Source organism: Lutra lutra, chromosome 8 (genome assembly GCF_902655055.1).
Source record: "Lutra lutra chromosome 8, mLutLut1.2, whole genome shotgun sequence".
Taxonomy (NCBI): Eukaryota; Metazoa; Chordata; class Mammalia; order Carnivora; family Mustelidae; genus Lutra; species Lutra lutra.
In genome coordinates, this window is record NC_062285.1 from 38,287,029 (window position 1) to 38,306,738 (window position 19,710).

Sequence of the window (19,710 nt, forward strand, 5' to 3'; positions counted from 1 at the left end):
TTTACAAGCTTATATTAAGGTGAATTTTCTAAGAAATAGTATCTTTTTCAATGACCTGGTGGCCTAGAGCCAAGATAGGACCTGTGGTTCACTTTCTACAGAGAATTATGTATATAATGCTACTATTTTTGTCAGATAGCAGACACTACTTCCTTTTCCTGAAATTTGTGAAAGACTGGCTTTAATCATATTAAGCTAGTTCAAAATTAATTGTAGTCAGGCACCTGGGTGGCTCAGTCGTTAAGCGTCTGCCTTCGGATCAGGTCATGGTCCCAGGGTCCTGGGATCCAGCCCCACATCCGACTCCCTGCTCTGCCGGAAGCCTGCTTCTCCATCTCCCACTCCCCCTGCTTGTGCTCCCTCTCTCACTGTGTCTCTCACTGTCAAATAAATAAATAAAGTCTTAAAAAAAAAAATCAATTGTAGTCTCATCTTTCCAGAAGAGCAAGGTGTAGGGGTAGGGGAAAGGCACTTCATCTCAGAGCTGCAGCTACTGCTGTGGAAAAGCTGGAACTTCCCACTGGTGTCACTTGACGTCTCCTAATTTACTTTTTTCTCTCTTGTGATTTTTCTCTGTTAGTTACATCAAGATCTTCCCAGATATTAAAAAAAAAAAAAATCTTCCCAGATATATGAACTCAGTATTTTTGTCTCTCTTTTGGGCCTTACATTTTAAAAAAGCAAAACAAAACCATGGTGATCCTATTTTCATACCAGCTCTTATATATTATATATTCTATAAGATATTCTATTTATTTCTACTCTGTGTCTCATTACCTTTCACTTGGGCTACTACAATAGGTTTCAAACTTGTGTTTTTTCCTTCTCCAATCCATTCATTAAAGGTGATTTTTTTTTTTTAAGCACACTTCTCAACATGTCACGCTCCTGCTCATAAATTTTTGGTGACTCCCTAAGATTAGAGAATAAGTCCAGATAGTAATATGGCATTCAAATACTGACACATTCTGACCCTACTTATCTCTATTATATAATAATTAACTGGTTATTTTCTGAATGTAGTATGGACTTCCTAGTTTTGGGGCACACTCTTCCTTTTATCTGAATTGACCCTCTCCAGGAATCTTTACCCATAAACTTCTGATGAAGGCCAGCACAAATACCATCTCCTTTGCTGGAAGTAATCCTTTCTGTTTTGATACTCGTTTAGCAATTCGTCATCTTATTTTTACTACATAGCTTCTGTTCAAATGTCATCAATCTTGAGTCCTTCTCTGAGTATCCTAGCCTCCCTTACCATCCTTTCACTCCCTGCCTTCTCTACTTTTACAAGATCTTATCAGCACCTAAAATCATATTTATTGGCTTGTACTTATTATTTTGAGTCTTCTCACCCTGAGAAAGTAAGTTCTATGTCTTTTTTTTGTTGTTGATCATGTCACATATCCAGCATCTGGAAGAGTGCCTGGCACACAGCAGATGCTCAAAAGTTGTGGCCAAATGAATAAATGCACGTGTAACATTCTTCCCTACACATGTATTGCCTCTCCTGTCAGATTGCTCTTCTTCCATTCTATGTCAAGGTTAATGTGTCATCATTCATTCAAATGCCAAAGGGTTCCTCAGCACCCCCTCCTCTTACAACCACCTAACATCGGACTGATTTTTTTTTTCTTTAAAGATTTTATTTATTTATTTGACAGACAGAGATCACAAGTCGGCAGAGAGGCAGGCAGAGAGAAGAGGAAGCAGGCTCCCTGCTGAGCAAAGAGCCCGATGTGGGGCTCGATCCCAGGACCCTGGGACCATGACCTGAGCCGAAGGCAGAGGCTTTAACCCACTGAGTCACCCAGGCGCCCCTGATTTTTTTTTCTTTAAAACACTCTGTTGGCAGAGGATCAATCAAGAATGACACCTGAAGATTTGGGAGGCTGCAATGATAATTCATGCGAAGGAAAAGGCCTAACTAAACAAGGAAGGCAATGATGGGAATATGAAGAGGAAAATGGGAGATATTTAAAAGTTCCAACTGACTGGATCCAGGACAGGGAGACTAGCTGGAGTAGCTAACATTAATCAGAGTGGGAAATACAAGAAGCACCTGGTTAGGTCAGTCGGGTGGAGAGTGCAACTCTTGATCTCGGGGTTGTAAGTTTGAGCCCCACGTTGGGTGTAGGGATCACTTAAAAATAAAATCTAAAAAAAGAAAGAAAGAAAGAGAGAAAGAGAGAAAAGAATAGGAAATACAAGAAGAAGAATATGTATGGAGACTATGAGAAGAACAGCCTGGCAAACTCTTACTTGGTATATTCTCCTGCTCTCAGGGGCGCCTGGGTGGTGCAGCTGGTTAACCATCTGACTCTTGGTTTCCACTCAGATTGTGATCTCAGGTTCGTGAGATCAAGTCCCATATCAGTCTCTGCACTCAGCAGGGAGTCTGCTTGAGACTCTCTCTCCCTCTCCCTCTGCCCCTCCCCCTGGTCACATGTGTGCGCACGAGCTCTTCTCTCATAAAATAAATATTTTTAAAAAATTGTACGGTCTCTTACCTTAGTTGAACCCTCAGAAGCAAAGAACAACACTTCTCAGGAAACATTTGCTCCTTCTCCTATTTCCCACAGTATTATGTGGGAATATATAATATTATGCCCATTTTGGGCTCTCACAATTTGCTTTAAGCCCTTAAGGGAGTTCTCCTGACTTTCTCTTTATTTCCTAAAGTCACCAACTGCTTTAACTTCTTGCCTTCTCACTCACTTACTTAACAGCACTGTACTTGTACTTGCTTCCTTCCCCCCTGCTTCAGAGAAAGGGGTATCCCTGCTCCCATCATGTGCTAGTTTCTTCATCTCTTTAGGGACTTCCATTTTTCTCTTATTATCTTCAACCTCCTGTTCTTCCTTCTCAGTACTGAGACCCACTTGTCTGTACTAGTTTCTGAAGACTTTCTTCCATTCTCCTTCAGGAACTTCCATCTTCCTGGTGCCCAACCTTTCCTCCACAGCCAAGAACCTTGAGTCTATGCTTTGCTTTTCTTCACCTCCCATTCACTTCCCAACTTCCAGAATTTAAGCACAACCCAGGAAAGACAGTAAAGGACTTTATAAACTGAAAAATACATTATATTATTAAATTTTATTTTTTTATGTAACCTCTACCCAACACGTGGGGCTCAAACTCACAGCCCTAAGATCAAGAGTTGCATGCTCTTCCAACTGAACCAGCCAGGCATCCCACATTATGTTATTTTAGGAGTGATTACAAGATATTCTTGGAAGGATATTCATGGTTTTAACTGCTGAAAAGAACAATTTACAATGCACCGAAGTTTATCGATAATCTTGTGCCTTACCTTACAACAATCCTTTATCTGTTAAGTACAAAAGAATAGATGATTAAGAATCCATTAAAGGTCATATAAGTCATATTCAAATAAATAATAAATAATTCAAATAAATAAATATCTTGGGCAAAACAAACCGTGGGTACTTTGAGGGAACACAGACATAGACTAAAGAGGAGTGTACAAATAATCTGATTGGAGAGTAGTTGTTGATACTTGAATTAAGGAAGGACAATAGAGTGTGATAATTTATAAGTAGTTTCTTCTTAGAGCAGGTCTCTTTCGGCTCTTTCATTGTTTATGTCAATTCAAATGATAGGATAAACCAGCAGTCCCCAAAGTCTGGTCAACAGATCTCGTTTGTCCCCAGATCCATGTTGGTCCCTTTTAGATACTTTCTGAAGGTCTTGAAGTCAAAATTTTCATATTAATACTAAGATGTTAATTGTTTTTTTGTTGTTGTTTTTTACCAGTGACATTGGCACTGATAGCGCAAAAACAGTGATGGGTAAGACTCGGTTCTTTAGTGACACCAAACTGTACTTGCAACCATTGTCTTCATTACACACAGTAATGGTTTAAAAAAAAAGCCAGTTTCATTTAAGAATGCCCATGATGAGGCAGTAAAAGTAATTAGTTTTAATAAACCATGGCTCTGGAACATGTCTTTTTAATAGTCTGTGTGCTGAAATAGGAAGTACAAATAAAGGAGTTCCATTGCATAGAGAAGCAGGAGGGTTTCCTCAAGGAGAAGGACTTACAAGCTAAACTAGCTACTTTTTTCATGGAATGCCAGAGAGTCTAAAAGATAAGTGATGCCTATTTTGATCTTGATATGTGACAGACATTTTTTTTTGAAAATAAACAATGTGAGCCCATTTATTCAAGGGAAACAACTGATGGGATTTGTTGACAATGAAAATTTGAGCTTTAAATGAAAATTATTTTTTGGAAAACTTGTTTCTCTTACTCTGAGTTTGACAGCCTCCCAGTTTTCTGAGAGCATCAATGGTGATATTGTCATGATTTTAAAATATTATATAATTATGTGCATCAACATTGGGAAGACCTGTATATGTCAGTTATAATATTGAGCTAATATTTTCAAAACGATCAATGCGCAGTATTACTAAGTCAGGATTGATTTAAAAACCCATTCAAGGGTCACCTGTGTGGCTCAGTCAGTTAAGCGGCTGCCTTTGGCTCAGGTCATGATTCCAGCATCCTGGGATCGAGTCCCATATCAGGGTCCTTGCTATGCAGGGAGTGTGCTTCTCCCTCTGCCTCTGCCTGCCACTCTGTCTACCTGTGTTCTGTCTCTCTGACAAATAAATAAATAAAATCTTTAAAAATAAATAAATGAATAAACCCATTCAAGGACAATGTTGATTGCCATTTTAATGTAACAGAGTTCAAAAAGTTCACTGATAAAGTTTTAGATTCTACATTGCTCGTCTTTAAGAAATTACAATTATCTGAAAAAGCCGAATTTTGAAAAAATACTATTCCCTTTCCTATTACATATCTATGTGATGCTGCATTTTTTCATGTCTTTCAACCCAAACAACATATCATAGAAGATTGAGTGCAGAAACATGTATAAGAATCCAGCTTGATCCCACAAAACCAAACATTTAAAAGTTTTTTAAAAAAACGTAAACCAAAGCCACTATCATTAAATGTCTTTTGGAATATATTGTTATTATATATAAAATATATTTATATCAACATATGTGATGATTTGGGGATGAGATTAGTGTTTAATCATTGAACTTTGAGTAAAGCAGATTGTTCTTCATAATGTAGGGGGACCTCATCTCATCAGCTGGAATAGAACAAAAATACAAGGGGCACCTGCGTGGCTCAGTTGGTTGAGCTCAGGTCATGATCCCGGACTTCCAGGATCTAGTCCCGCCTCGGGCTCCCAGCTCCTTGGGGAGTCCGCTTCTCCCTCTGACCTCCTCCTCTCTCATGCTCTCTCTCACTCATTCTCTCTCAAATAAATAAATAAAATCTTAAAAAAAAAAAAAAGAACAAAAATCCAGCCTCCCCAAGCAAGACAGAATTCTCCTTCAGAGTGCCTTCAGAATTCATCTGTATAATCATCAGCTTCTCTGGGACTCCAGCCTGCTAGCCCACACTGCAGATTTTGGACTTGCTAGCCTCCATAATTGGGTGAGCTAATTCCTCATACTAACTTTCTCTTCATATATACACATTCTGTTGGTCCTGTTTCTCTGGAGAAAGCTGACCAATACAACATGTAATGAGTTTATTATTTTTATTTTTATTTTTTTTAAAGATTTTATTTATTTATTTGACAGAGAGAGATCACAAGTAGACGGAGAGGAAGGCAGAGAGAGAGAGGGAAGCAGGCTTCTTGCTGAGCAGAGAGCCCGATGTGGGACTCGATCCCAGGACCCCGAGATCATGACCTGAGCCAAAGGCAGCGGCTTAACCCACTGAGCCACTCAGGCGCCCCATTATTTTTATTTTTAAATGAGTAAATATTTTAAACACTTCTTAGTTTTAATTTCTAATATAGTAAATATCCACCAAGACGGTTTGGGGGTTCTCAATAATTCTTAATAAAAGTGGTCCTGAAACTTGGGGTGCCTGGGTGGCTCAGTTGGTTGAGTGACTGCCTTCGGCTCGGGTCATGATGCCGGAGTCCAGGGATCGAGTCCCACATCAGGCTCCCAGCTCCATGGGGAGTCTGCTTCTCCCTCTGACCTCCCCTGTCATGCTCTCTCACTCTGTCTTTCTCTCTCTCAAATAAATAAATAAAATCTTAAAAAAAAAAAAGTGGTCCTGAGACCAAAAGTTGGACCAAAAAGTTTGAGAACCACTGGTAAAAACTGTATTTGAAACAAAATAGCTTTTCCTTAAAAATTCAATAATTTTGACTGTTGGCTCTCTGAAATTAGCCTTCCCTCTATTAGTCCGAATTTATGAACTTTTTTAATGTTTTTTTTTAAATTCAGAGATCATAGCCTAGCTAAATGATTATTAGAGTTGGGTATTCGTTTTATCCAATTCTAATGCTAAGGACAGCAAATTTTAGATAACACCTAATACTTTAATATTATTTAATTTCTTTCTCAAAAGTTTTCAGGAACTGCTTAGATAATGCAAATAGCACTTTTAAACTCCAGAGAAACAGAACTGTTCTGCCCAGAGACCTAACTAAATACTACGGACAGTGAATTTAACAGCCTGTATGCAGAAAGCCCTCATAGGAGCTGATTAAACACAAGTCTGAGATCTTTACGATAGTGATGCTCAAAGGGATGGGCATGAGGGGGTGAGAGTCGCTTCACTTTCCTTTCCTGAGGGGAGCATCAGAATTTCCTGTGGGAGAAACTGGAGGAGTTTTATTTTTCCCATCCCGGTGGAGATATTCACTGCCCTTCTCTTATAGACTCATTGCTTAAGGGACTGCAGTTCTCAGGCATATCAAAGCAAAGACATGATTGAGGATAATTATTCTGTGATTTTATATTCTAGGGAGACAATTTAAAATAAAGTACTTGATAAGTATAATTCAAAAGACTAAAAGGAAATAAAGAGAAACAAAGCTTTTAGGAGTTGTGCATATTCTGAGGGTCAGTCATGGCTTTGCTGTTCTATTAATAACATGAAAGCAAAACCATTGTACTTTAATTACATATTTAATGATTATTTCAGTGTTACTTTACTTAGAATTTCATTATTTCTCATTTTTGGTGAATAATCTGGATTTTCAGGTTTAAATAGTACAAAATCTGACTTTGTTGTGAATCATTATGATTGTATGCAATGAATTACACTTTTCTTTCTCTCCATGCCTTTGTAATGTGATATTATTGTTCTTCCCATGGAAACACGTAGCCTGTTTCACCGCCCTATTGAATCTGGGCTAGCCTTATGATTTGCTTTGACCGACAGAATATGACAGAAGTGATCTGGTATACTTTGGAGCCTAGGACTTAGGCCAGGCTTCTACTCTCATACTCTTAGAGTGTTTCACCATCCTCTGAAAAAGCACAGTCTATTCTATCAAGCATGAGCAGTCATGCAGAGAATGGACCCAGCCAACAGCCAGCACCAGCTGCTAGAGATGTGATGAGGCCAATTTGGATTATCCAACTTCAGTTAAACTGTCAGATGTCTGTAGCTGCATGAGTGATCCCAGGGGAACCATGCAAACAACAGATTTCCAACCCACAGAATTGCAGTAATAGTTTTCATTTTTAGCCACTAAGTTTTTTTAGCCACTAAGTTTTGATATGGTTTGTTACATAACAAAGACGAACTGAAACAAGTGTTTGTGTGGGGGGCCTGGCGGGCTTAGTTGGTTAAGCGTCTGTCTCTGGCTCAGGTCACGATCCCAGGATCCTGGGATCGAGCCCCACATTGGGCTCCCTGTTCAGTGGGGAGTCTGCTTCTCCCTTTCCCTCTGCTACTCCCCCTGCTTGTGTTGTCTCTGTCAAATGAATTAATAAAATCTTTAAAAAAAAGTGTGTATGGGGTTTAGACTGGTGGGTGTGAGTAACTGGGTGTGAATTTTTATGGATGCTAAAATCAAGTTAAGGGATATTATATATGCCACACCCTGGTAGAGTCTCAAAATTTGTTATATGTAAACGTAGGATGAGTCAGTGAAACACAAGGTAAATTTATTGGGTGAATCCATCCGCTCATTCAACAGATATTTATTTAGCAGATATTTATTGAACGCCTTTATACACCAACCACTATTTTAGGAATGGGGCTACAGTGGTCCATAAAACAGACTCTGCACCTGCCTTTGTATAGCTTAAAGTCTGAGGAAGAAAGGCAATTAAGCAATTCCAAAAAAGTCTGATGAGGAAGTACAAGTTGCTGCTGAATAAATAACTTTCGAGAGTTAGGGAAGGTTTTCCAGATGAAGTGATATTTAACCTGATAGATGAAAGAGGAGTAGGTCAGGGGCACCTAGTGTCTCAGGTAAATGTCTGCCTTCTGCTCGAGTTATGATCTTAGGGTCTTGAGATCAAGCCCCACACTAGGCACCCAGCTTAGCAGGGAGTCCGCTTGTCCCTCTCCCTCTGCCCCTCACCCCGCTCATGCTCTCTCTCTCTCAAATAAATAAATAAAATCTTGAAAGAAAGAGAGAAAGAGGAGTAGGTCAGAAAGGAGATATATGAAACTGTGGGGTGGGATCAGGAGAGTAAAACATATTTCAGACAGAGGAAACATATCTGTGAAGGCTCAGAGATGAGAGAAAGCATGGTGCATTAAAGCCATCACAAAACTCTTGGTGTGGTATATGGAGAAACATAGCAAGTGAAGTTTGGGAGTAAGATGGATTTTAGACAAAGCAATCTGACTACAGAGTAGAATGGGATTGGAGATGGGGGTAAGAACTGAGCTATCATAGTTCAGGTGGGAGAGAACTTAAATTAGGATAGAGATAATGAGAATAGGGAGGCATGGGTGAATTCAAGATTTCTAGGTGACACAGTCTCTAGACTTGACATCTGATTATGCATAGTAAGGGAGCAGTCGAGGATTTCTGGCTCAGGCAGCTGAGTAGGTGGATGAAGTCATTCATGGAAGCTGGAAACACTGAAAAAAACTGTAGGTACTTGAATTAACCAAGTGGGCTTATCTAGTATTCAGCGAGATGTATTCGTTTGTAACTCTAAAGAAAAATCTTGGCTGGAAATACAGTTTGGGAAATCATCAACTATAGTTGGCAATTTAGGTCCTGGGGTAGCTGAGGTTTCCCAGGGAGTATGAGGAAAAGCCCTGGAAAGGAAGTCTTCCTTCCAGTAAATATTTAATACTGGAACTACCACTTCATGGTTTCTTCTTTAATTCTTTCTACGTTATTTGCCCACAATTTGGAGTAAGTGGAGATGTACATTGGCATAGAAATTTTTGACAAACAGGATCAGAAGGTTGCAATAGCTTTTACAGCATACTGACAAAGGTTTACGGAGCGTGTGGTAGCAGAGTGAAGTGCTTGCTGTTGAGATGACTTGGGATCAATTGCCGGAAAAACAAGGTCAAGAGCGGTTGCTTCCATGTGCACGAAAAGCAATTCCTAGATGATGGCTAAAATCGGCTGGCAGGATTTGGGGGGTTAGATTCGACCTGAACCTGTTGTCATGGAGATGAGGCGGCTATAAATTGGCCGAGTGAGAGTATTCAGAAGGGAGACTAACAATCAAAAGACTAAAGAAAGAGATGCCGAAAAAGTGAGTTACGTGGAAAAAGACAGGAAGGTTAAAACACGCCGCGGTACCCGGGCAGGGAGATAGTACCGCCTAGGGCTGGCTGAGTTTGGTTTTCGTGTCATTTGTACACAAAGGGGAACAGAACCCTCCTCACCGGAAGCAGAACCTCTGCCCTCTGGGGCATTACACATTCCTCCGCGCCGGAAGAGTGTGTTCCTCTTGAGCTCCGGCTGTTTTCCTCTCAGCGCTCTCTTTCCTAAAGGAACGTTCGTGGAACCTCCGGGGTCTGCCGCTTGAAGCCGTCGGACAGCGCAGAACTTTCGCAGACAAGGAGATTAGGAACCACACCCAGCTGCCGGCAAAGGGAGGAAGAAGGAAGGCCCTACGACGAGGCGTCGCGTTGCTGCGGAGGGATTTTGTTTCTGTGGTGGCGGAGGGATTTGACAGTACCTTAACTTCCGGAAAAGTCCTGACCCAGAGAGGAAAAACCCCGAAGGAAACAATAACAAACGAGAAGAGGAAGCGATTGTGGGGTTCCTGTGTTGAGCAGTTTTCTTGTCCGAGAAGATGAGCTTTGGCCGCTGTCAGGAGACGTGAGAGGGTTCGGAGGGCTTCAGCCAGCCTTTCTCCACCTGTTCCCCGCCTCCTCCCCCCCGGGGGGCCCTCCGGGTATTGCCATGGCAGGCGTGGGGCCGGGGGGCTACGCGGCGGAGTTTGTGCCACCTCCCGAGTGCCCAGTCTTTGAGCCCAGCTGGGAGGAATTCACGGACCCGCTCAGCTTTATCGGCCGCATCCGGCCTCTGGCGGAAAAAACCGGCATCTGCAAAATCCGACCGCCCAAGGTACCGGAGTCCGAAGAGAGAGGGCAGGCAGAGTGCTTTAGCTTTACTTTTCGGGTCCTTCTGCCCTTTCATATTTACTCTCTTGTTTTTCAACAACTAGAAGCTAAGTTTCTCGATGTTCTTGCCTTAATTTCTTTTGCAGGTTTTATGTGATAGGCACGTCTAAACGCGAGAGTGGTGTCCCAGGGGCCTTTCCGCCTAGAACTTGGGAGCTGGTACTTCTCTTCTTGATTGTAGGCAGGGGTAACAAAAGACTTCAGGCCTTTCGTTGGCCGAGATGGCGTTTGAAGTGTTAGGGCATGACACGTCTTACCCTCCTGTACTGTGTTCTCTCATTATGGTGCTATAGTAAAAACTGCCCTTGCATTTACTTTTTTCTTTTTATCCAAGTTCTATTAGTGCTTAATTTATTAAATATTTGCAGGCCTCATCTCGAGGGTAAGGTTTCTTAAACGGTAATCTGAGATCTAGTTGTCCCCTAAGATGGTATTTCCAAACAAGAACCCTAGACTCTGTTGCCGCAATGAAAGAGGCTTCCCAGGGGAAAAGGAGAAGCATTTATTTTAGAATTTGGTGGCTTAAGAGGAATTAGTCAACAATAGAGGTGGAAGAAAACGTTGAATCTTTTGACATAAGGAACCAAGATTCAAAGATTTATGAATTGCAATTATTGCAAATTACTGTTCGCCTGTAGGTTTTTATAATCCTCCGTCTTTAAAGCAAGGAAAGCCAAGACTACGCCTTTGGGGGAATTAGTGCCCCAAGAGGCTGTGTGATTTGCTCAAGGTCAAAAGGGTTTTTTTCTTTACCCGTTAGACCAGCGTTTTCCAAATGCTATTCTTGGTCCACTTGCACAAGGCTCAACCAGATGCTTGTTAAAATGCAGATCTCTAGGCCCCTTTTCAGACTAGAATAAATTTCTGGATGTGGAAGTTCTAGAATGTGCTTTTCCAGGACGTATTTTTAGATGATGCTCAGTGCACAATAAAGTTTGTGAACTATTGCCTTCCGCGCTTCTTAAAAGGACTCCTTGCTTTGTGTTTTGTTTACTAATCAGAATAAAAGATGAAGTACTGTTTTCCGTGTTGCATTTTAAAAAAGTGTCTGCTCTCACCACAGACAACCACAAGTGGTGGGCACCCTAGAGAATAAAGAGAGTTTAAGATAGGAGGGAGGAGCAGGAGCTAATTTAGCACCTACAGAGTATTTCACTTAATATTCTTTGAAACCTTAGTGGGTAAATAACATCTCATTTACAGATGAGACAAGTCGGAATAAGTTACATAACTTATCAAATGCATGATCTTGGGTGAGTGGCAAGGTAGATTTTGAACCTAGATCAGTCTGTTTGATTCTAAAACCCAGACACGCTGCTAAACCTGTTTGTGCTTAATGAATTCGGTTAAGATTTATAAACTGTTAATCACAGGCAAAAGATTAAAAACTGATTGCTATGTAATTGATGGGATGTGCATTGCCATCTTCCTAAAGCTTCATTTAACTGTTTAGCTATCAAAATTACTTAATACTGGCAAAACTTGAAGACTGAAGTTTTTCCTAAACCATGTTTTTATCTCCTGTCTTGCCTTTATGAATTAGAAATTGTATTAGGGTACCTTCCGGTAAAAAAAGTGTGTGTGTATGTGTATGTATGTATATGTGTGTGTGTGTGTGTATGTGTATATATATGCCTTTTATTACTAAAAGATTGAAATAATATAGTTTTTCTTTGTATGTTATATTATTATTAAAAATAAATCCTGTTTATAAGCAGAATTTAATTTCAATATTGGTGAAGTTCTTTAGTTTCCAAGATAAGAAAAATTTTTTTGACTACTTCTCACATTTTTAGGTAGATTTACTCTTATTTAGGCCAAATTAAAATACGTTTTCTAGAACCCTACTTGAATTGTGCTATCTCATTTCAGTATACCACGGCTCCAATCTGGAAATTGCCCTTGTTCTGTGGATTTGCTTACTTTTTTTTTTTTTTTTTTTAAATATTTGGATGCTGAGAAACCAGGCTTTGAACAAAACATTTATGTAACATAGACTGTGAAGTGCTGTGTCACATTACACATGAACAAAAAAAGATTATATATGTATTATATAAGTACTTCAAAAAATTATATAAATACTTAAAAAAATTACTTTTTAATCCTCAGTTTTACTTTATAGTTTCTTTCAGATTCTGTTTTGTGTTTAATTTGGTAAACTTAGATGTTTATTAGACACCGTTGTGATACATGAGTTCACTGCATTCCACTTGAGTGATTGGGGAAAACATAATTGTGGCTTATAAATAATGGGACTGGTGCAATTTGAGGAGGATTTATAGATAAAATAATTTTAATAATGGAATATGAGAGATGAGTGATTGGAGATAAGTAATATTGAAAATATCTCATCTGAAAAATACTACTCTTTCTGTTTCTACAATGAAAAATACTTAAAGTTGACTTGTTTTCATTATGATTTATGGCTATTCATCCCCTTAAACTAAGGGAGTGAATAATGCATTCTTTGCTTATACATCAGTATGTTTAAAAAAATATATATATATATTTATATATGTATATATTTCTATTTAGGATTGGCAACCTCCATTTGCATGTGAAGTAAAAAGTTTTCGTTTCACTCCCAGAGTCCAGCGCCTGAATGAACTTGAGGTGAGTGTTACATCAAGATTTCTTCCTCCTGATTCATTCTTTTTTTTTTTTTTTTAGATTTTATTTTTTTATTTATTTGACAGAGAGAGAGAGATCACAAGTAGGCAGAGAGAGAGGGGGAAGCAGGCTCCCTGCTGAGAGAGAGCCCAATGCAGGACTCGATCCCAGGATCCTGAGATCATGACCTGAGCTGAAGGCAGAGGCTTAACCCACTGAGCCACTCAGGTGCCCTCCTCCTGATTCATTCTTAATGTCGGGCTCTAGCCGAGAACTTTGAGCAACTCATGTACCAGGCTTAGAATTAATGTTAGTTGGGATTGAATGGAAGGAGGTTTCTTCTTTTCCCTTTTCATTTTTTTTTCTTCTCTCCCTCCTTCCTTCCCTCCCTCCATCCCTCCTTCCTTTCCTTCCTTCCTTATTAAATAGGATCCACTTCTGGGGTGGAGCCCTACGTGGGGCTTGAACCCATAACCTTGAGATCAAGACCTGGGCCGAGATCAAATTGTAAAAAGTAGTTGTTAACAGTTTTTTTTTTCACTTAATTGGGACTACGGAAAACACTCTCTAGCTATGTGTTTCATAGTGGAAATATCCATTGCTTACCTGCAGAGACCTGGAATTCTTTTTTTCTTTTAAATTTTGAGATCCTGAAATTCTAACTTCTACTTCCTTTAGCACTTAATATTCTACTAAAATTTTATGTTAATGTCGAAAGATTCTCTCTTGGGGTCTTGAAAGAGTATGTTTTAATATTTTATGAAAGGTTTTCAAAGGTTATTTTTAGCTTTAACAGAACTTTTCCAAGACTGTATTACTGGTCTCTTTTAAATTTTCTAGATTGAAATCTATTTAAATATTGCTGTTATACCTCTCTGCTGGGTTGTTGAAAGATATTTCAGTGTAGTAGAAAAGTGTTTCAGAGTACAAAAGAGAAATCTTAGCTAGCTGAGGCTTTAATATGTCATGGTGAAGTTTTTTTTTTTCCTCTTGATGTTTCTGAGACATTTATTTTCTGGGATTTCAATTCTTTTTTCCCCTTAGTCTCTTGTAATTAGATACATGAAGGATTTTAATATCAGTAGGGTGGAGAATTGCTGTATCTGAGGTAGGCATATTTTCTATGGATGAGATGATAGAATGCTTAAAAACAGAATAATCCAATTTACTACATTTTCTGGTTAGCTAAAAGTTAAGCCAACTATTACAAAAAAATTGCTTTGGTTTATAAAATATAAGAACATTTCTAATATATTAGAGTGATTTTTGGCCTTAGTGAATAAAGTTTATTACAAGCGTTTTGTTTCTTTATTGGGGGTTGGGCTAAGCAATAATGAGGTCTTTGGATTTCTTTAGAAAAATAAGTACCTTTGTTAAGTAAAGCTGATTTATTTTCAATCATAATTTAGTTCCTAATTCTGGTTTCTGTTTTCTAATAATCTTAGGCAATGACCAGAGTGAGACTGGACTTCTTGGATCAATTAGCAAAATTTTGGGAACTCCAAGGATCTACTTTGAAGATTCCAGTGGTGGAGAGAAAAATCCTGGATCTGTATGCTTTGAGCAAGGTGAGGCTTATACTTGATTTAGAAATTGGAGCAGAGGCTAATGAATCTATGAAATTAGGAATTTCTAATAAACTTGATGGAAAACATTCCTTCCTGGGCAGGATTTGTGTGTTTGACCATGAAATGTAAATGAAAAATTTTGAAATTATCTTTAAAATTATTTTATAATTTATAGTAAGATTTAACAAATTTAGGGACTCCTGGGTGGCCCAGTGGGTGAAGCTATTGCCTTCGGCTCAGGTCATGATCCCGGGGTCCTGGCATTGAGTCCCACATGGCAGGGAACCTGCTTCTCCCTCTGCCTGCTGCTCCCCCTGCTTGTGCTCGTTCGCTCTTTTCTCTCTGACAAATAAATAAAAATCTTAAAAAAAAAAAAAAAGATTTAACATATATAATGGCAAATTAGTAGGCTCTGTGATAATCAATATGCAAGAGAAATGATGCCAATCTGTTAATATTATCTTGTGTTGAGTGTATAATGTTTTTTGTTGACCTTGTCATCTTTTTTCTGTTTCTTAATTGAAAATTTGTTACATTAAAAGAAATTCATGGAGCGCCTGGGTGGCTCAGTGGGTTAAGCCGCTGCCTTCGGCTCAGGTCGTGATCTCAGAGTCCTGGGATCGAGCCCCGCATCGGGCTCTCTGCTCAGCAGGGAGCCTGCTTCCTCCTCTCTCTCTGCCTGCCTCTCTGCCTGCTTGTGATCTCTCTGTCAAATAAATAAATAAAATCTTTAAAAAAAAAAAAAAGAAATTCATATCATCATTCTCATGTGTGATATGAATCCATTGTATTAATAGCTATAAGTAGTGTTAATGGGTAACTGAAGCCAGCATTATCCAGATGAGTAAGAGTTGAAAACTTAAGAGGGAAGAGTTTAGATTAATTTTTACCTAAACTTGTTAATTTTGTAACATTTTATTTCCTAATGTGAAAAGAACTAACTGATCTGCAGCAGCATTTAAATTACCTTGAAAAATGGGGCACCTGGGTGGCTCAGTGGGTTGGGCCTCTGCCTTCGGCTTAGGTCATGATCTCGGTCGGGGTCCTGGGATTGAGCCCTGCATCGGGCTCTCTGCTCACAAGGGAGCCTGCTTCCTCCTCTCTTTCTGTCTCCCTCTCTGCCTACTTGTGATCTCTGTCAAAAAAAAAAATTACCTTGAAAACATGTTTTGTTGATATAGTAATAAAAATATATGATCCTTCTGATTTGTGAGTGAAGATAGCTTGATTATCTGAGGAACTTTGAAAATATCTTTTTGTGTGGTCTTTCATATCTTCTGATTGATACATTGCTTTGAAATAAAATTGTTACTCAAATTATAGAGTTAATTTTGGAGATTTCATTTTCAAGGGAAAACAAGACAAACATATTTAAGCTATTTTTTGTGATACATTTTAAATTTAGTGTCAGGTCAGAATGCTGTAAAACAATTTTTTTAAAGATTTTATTTATTTATTTGACAGATACACAACGAGAGAGAGGGAACACAAACAGGGGGAGTGGGAAAGGGAGAATCAGGCTTCCTGCCAAGCAGGGAGCCCAATGCGGGGCATGATCACAGAACCCTGGTATCCTGACCTGATCCGAAGGCAGACACTTAACGACTGAGCCACCCAGGCGCCCCACTTTAAAAATTTTATATTAAATTTTATACTGAAACTTAAAAGATTTGGCTGATAGCTGGTTATCATCTCTGGAGTTTGTGTTATTATAGACATGATTTTGAAACACTTTGCTTTCCACTGCTTTATAATGGGAAACAAATTTTCACTCGTCAGTCTGAGTCATTAAATTCTCATTTTGATGGTTTCCTTGTTGATTAAATTATAATTTTGTCTTACTATTTTTAATAATAAAAAGTGATACTTGGAATGTCTGTAATTTAATGGAGTTTTAAAATTAGCAATTACTGTTTACAATCAGTGCAGCAAGGAACATTCATTCTAGCCCTTAAAAACTTTTTTGGTTGGGTGCCTGGGTGGCTCAGTTGGTTGAGTGGCTGCGTTCGGCTCTGGTCAATCCTAGGGTCCTGGGATCAGAATCCACATTGGGCTCCCAGCGCAGCCGAGAGCCTGGTTCTTCCTCTCCCTCTGCCTGCTGCTCTGCCTACTTGTGCATGCTCTCTCTCTCTCTCTTTCTGTCAAATAAATAAATAAAATCTTCAAAAACAACAAACAACTTTTTTGGTCAGTGTAATACTTTGTAAAATATCAGGCTTAAAATAAAAACTAACATTCTTCCTCTCCACCTCTCCACTCCCATTCCCAGTCCTCAGAACTAATTACTTTCAATTCTTTTAGCTGTTTCTGATTTAGATCCTTGTATTTCCAAATAATGTACTCATGGTAGCTCTTCACTTTTCAGTTTTAAATATTATACACTGATTTTCTACTGTTAGAGATGGAGAGTAGGTGTAAGAAACCTAAATCCTTACTTACTGCCCCTGTTCTATTCTAGTGTAGTTAGATCAGATTTTTTTTTAAACCCCCAAATCAAGAGTTGCATGCTCCATGAACTGAGCCAGCCAAGTGTCCTAGATTAGTTCTTTATTAATCAAAATTTATTAGTTTGCCTGTAAATACAAATACTATTTGTACCTGAGCCTTATAGTGTGCTATGATTGTTTTCCTTATACCAATTTTTATTTTCCTTGGAGTTAATAATCACCCTCCCTGTGGTCATTTTGTAGGTTTTCTTTGTAACCATCAAAAATTTATTTTCAGATTTTCCAGCAGCAGTATAAATCTTTCCACATGATTTACCTTTCAGGTAATCTATTAGTTTCATTTTCTTCTTGGGGCCATTCCTTTGGAACTCTTTTTTCCTGCTCCGATCCATATTCCTTGTTTTTTAAAGTCAGCTGTCAGCTTGGAACCTCCTTTTGCTGTTACTGTTCTGGGAACTCCCTTTCCCTCTCCCCTTATTTCAAGTCCATATTACTTGGTTTCCTCCTATTTTGGTGAAGCATTTCTTCTGTTAGTTTCATGAAGAAGATGAATGAAATATAAATTTTTTGCTCATCTCAAAGTGTTCTACTCTTACACTTTAGTGTTTAGAAGTCTAAATTTTAAACTGTTTTCCTTTAATATTTTGAAAGCTTTACTCCATAATCATTCCGCCTTTAGTGTTGCTGTTGAGAAGAATGATGCTAAATTAATTCTTGTTCCTTCCTATGTGGTTTTCTTTTTCTTGAGGATGCAGAATCTAATCTTTATTCCCAGTGCCTTGAGATTTCACAGTGGTATATGCATTAGTATGTGTTTTTCATTTATACATACATGTTTGTTTAGTAATTTATTGTTTTGCTTTTTATCACATTTTTAAACAGTTAACAGGTGGACATCATATGTTCCTTGATGTTTCATCTTTGTTCATCTGTCATCTTTATTTATTTATTTTTATTTATTTATTTTTAAAGATTTTTAATTTATTTATTTGACAGAGAGAGATCACAAGTAGGCAGAGAGGCAGGCAGAGAGAGAGGAGGAAGCAGGCTCCCTGCTGAGCAGAGAGCCGATGCGGGGCTCGATCCCAGGACCTGAGATCATGACCTGAGCCGAAGGCAGAGGTTTTAACCCACTGAGCCACCCAGGCGCCCCGTCATCTGTCATCTTTAAAATGAAAGTCTAGAACCTTCACTAATTTAAAGTCCAGCTGAACATTTCATAATGAACAAAGTTTTTTTTTTTTTTAATATTTTATTTATTTATTTGACAGACAGAGATCACAGGTAGGCAGAGAGGCAGGCAGAGAGAGAGGGGGAAGCAGGCCTCCCGCTGAGCAGAGAGCCCGATGCGGGGCTCGATCCCGGGACCCTGGGATCATGACCTGAGCTGAAGGCAGAGGCTTAACCCACTGAGCCACCCAGGCGCCCCTCATAATGAACAAAGTTTAATAAAATTTACATTTTATTTAAAAAAAATTTTTATTAACATATAATGTATTATTTGCCCCAGGGGTACACGTCTGTGAATTACACACTTCACAGCACTCACCATAGCACATACCCTCCCCAGTGTCTGTAACCCAACCACCCTCTCCCTACCACCCCCCCCCCCCGCTCCCCCCAGCAGCCCTGTTTGGTTTGTGAGATTAAGAGTCTCTTACGGTTGTCTCCCTCCTGATCCCATCTTGTGTCTTATTTTTCCTTCCCTACCCCCCAAACCCCCCTATGTTGCCTCTCAAATTCCTCATATCAGGGAGATCATAGGATAATTGTCTGTCTCTGACTTATTTCGCTCAGCATAATACCCTCTAGTTCCATCCACATCATTGAAAAAGGCCAAGATTTCATTTCTTTTGATGGCTACATAGTATTCCATTGTATATATATACCACATCTTCTTTATCCATTCATCTGTTGATGGACATCTTCCTCTATTTTAGTTTGGCTATTGTGGACATTACTGCTATAAACATTCGGGTGCACGTGCCCCTTCGGATCACTACACTTGTATCTTTAGGGTAAATACCCAGTAGTGCAACTGCTGGGTTGTAGGGTAGCTCTATTTTCAACTTTTTTGAGTAATCTCCATGCTGTTTTCCAGAGTGGCCGTACCAGCTTGCATTCCCACCAGCAGTGTAGGAGGGTTCTCCTTTCTCTGCATCCTCACCAGCATTTGTCATTTCCTGACTTGTTAATGTTAGTCATTCTGACTGGTGTGAGGTGGTATCTCATTGTGGTTTTAATTTGTATTATCCTGATGCCAAGTGATGTGGAGCACTTTTCATGTGTCTGTTGGCCATCTGGATGTCTTCTTGCAGAAATGTCTATTCATGTCCTCTGCCCTGTTTCTTGATTGGATTATTTGTTCTTTGGGTGTTGAGTTTGATAAGATCTTTATAGATTTTGGATACTAGCCCTTTATCTGATAATGTTGTTTGCAAAAATCTTTTCGCATTCTGTCTCGGTTGTCTTTTGGTTTTGTTGACTGTTTCCTTTGATGTGCAAAAGCTTTTGATCTTGATGAAGTCCCAGTAGTTCATTTTTGCCCTTGCTTCCCTTGCCTTTGGCGATGTTTCTAGGAAGAAGTTGCTGCAGTTGAGGTGGAAGAGGTTGCTGCCTGTGTTGTCCTCAAGGATTTTGATGGATTCCTTTCTCACATTGAGGTCTTTAATCCATTTGG

The 19,710-nt window shown here is 39.2% G+C and overlaps 1 protein-coding gene across 1 annotated transcript in view; it reads left to right on the plus strand.

The window, feature by feature from the left end:
* The first annotated feature begins 9,696 nt into the window (after window positions 1-9,696).
* The window catches only part of KDM5A (lysine demethylase 5A), a 101,972-nt gene continuing 91,958 nt past the window's right edge, over window positions 9,697-19,710 (plus strand). Inside the window, exons 1-3 of the mRNA XM_047739968.1 lie at window positions 9,697-10,349; window positions 12,941-13,018; window positions 14,461-14,583. Coding sequence (XP_047595924.1) covers window positions 10,185-10,349; window positions 12,941-13,018; window positions 14,461-14,583 — 366 coding nt within the window. The 5' untranslated portion in view covers window positions 9,697-10,184. The remainder of the gene's footprint in view (window positions 10,350-12,940; window positions 13,019-14,460; window positions 14,584-19,710) is intronic.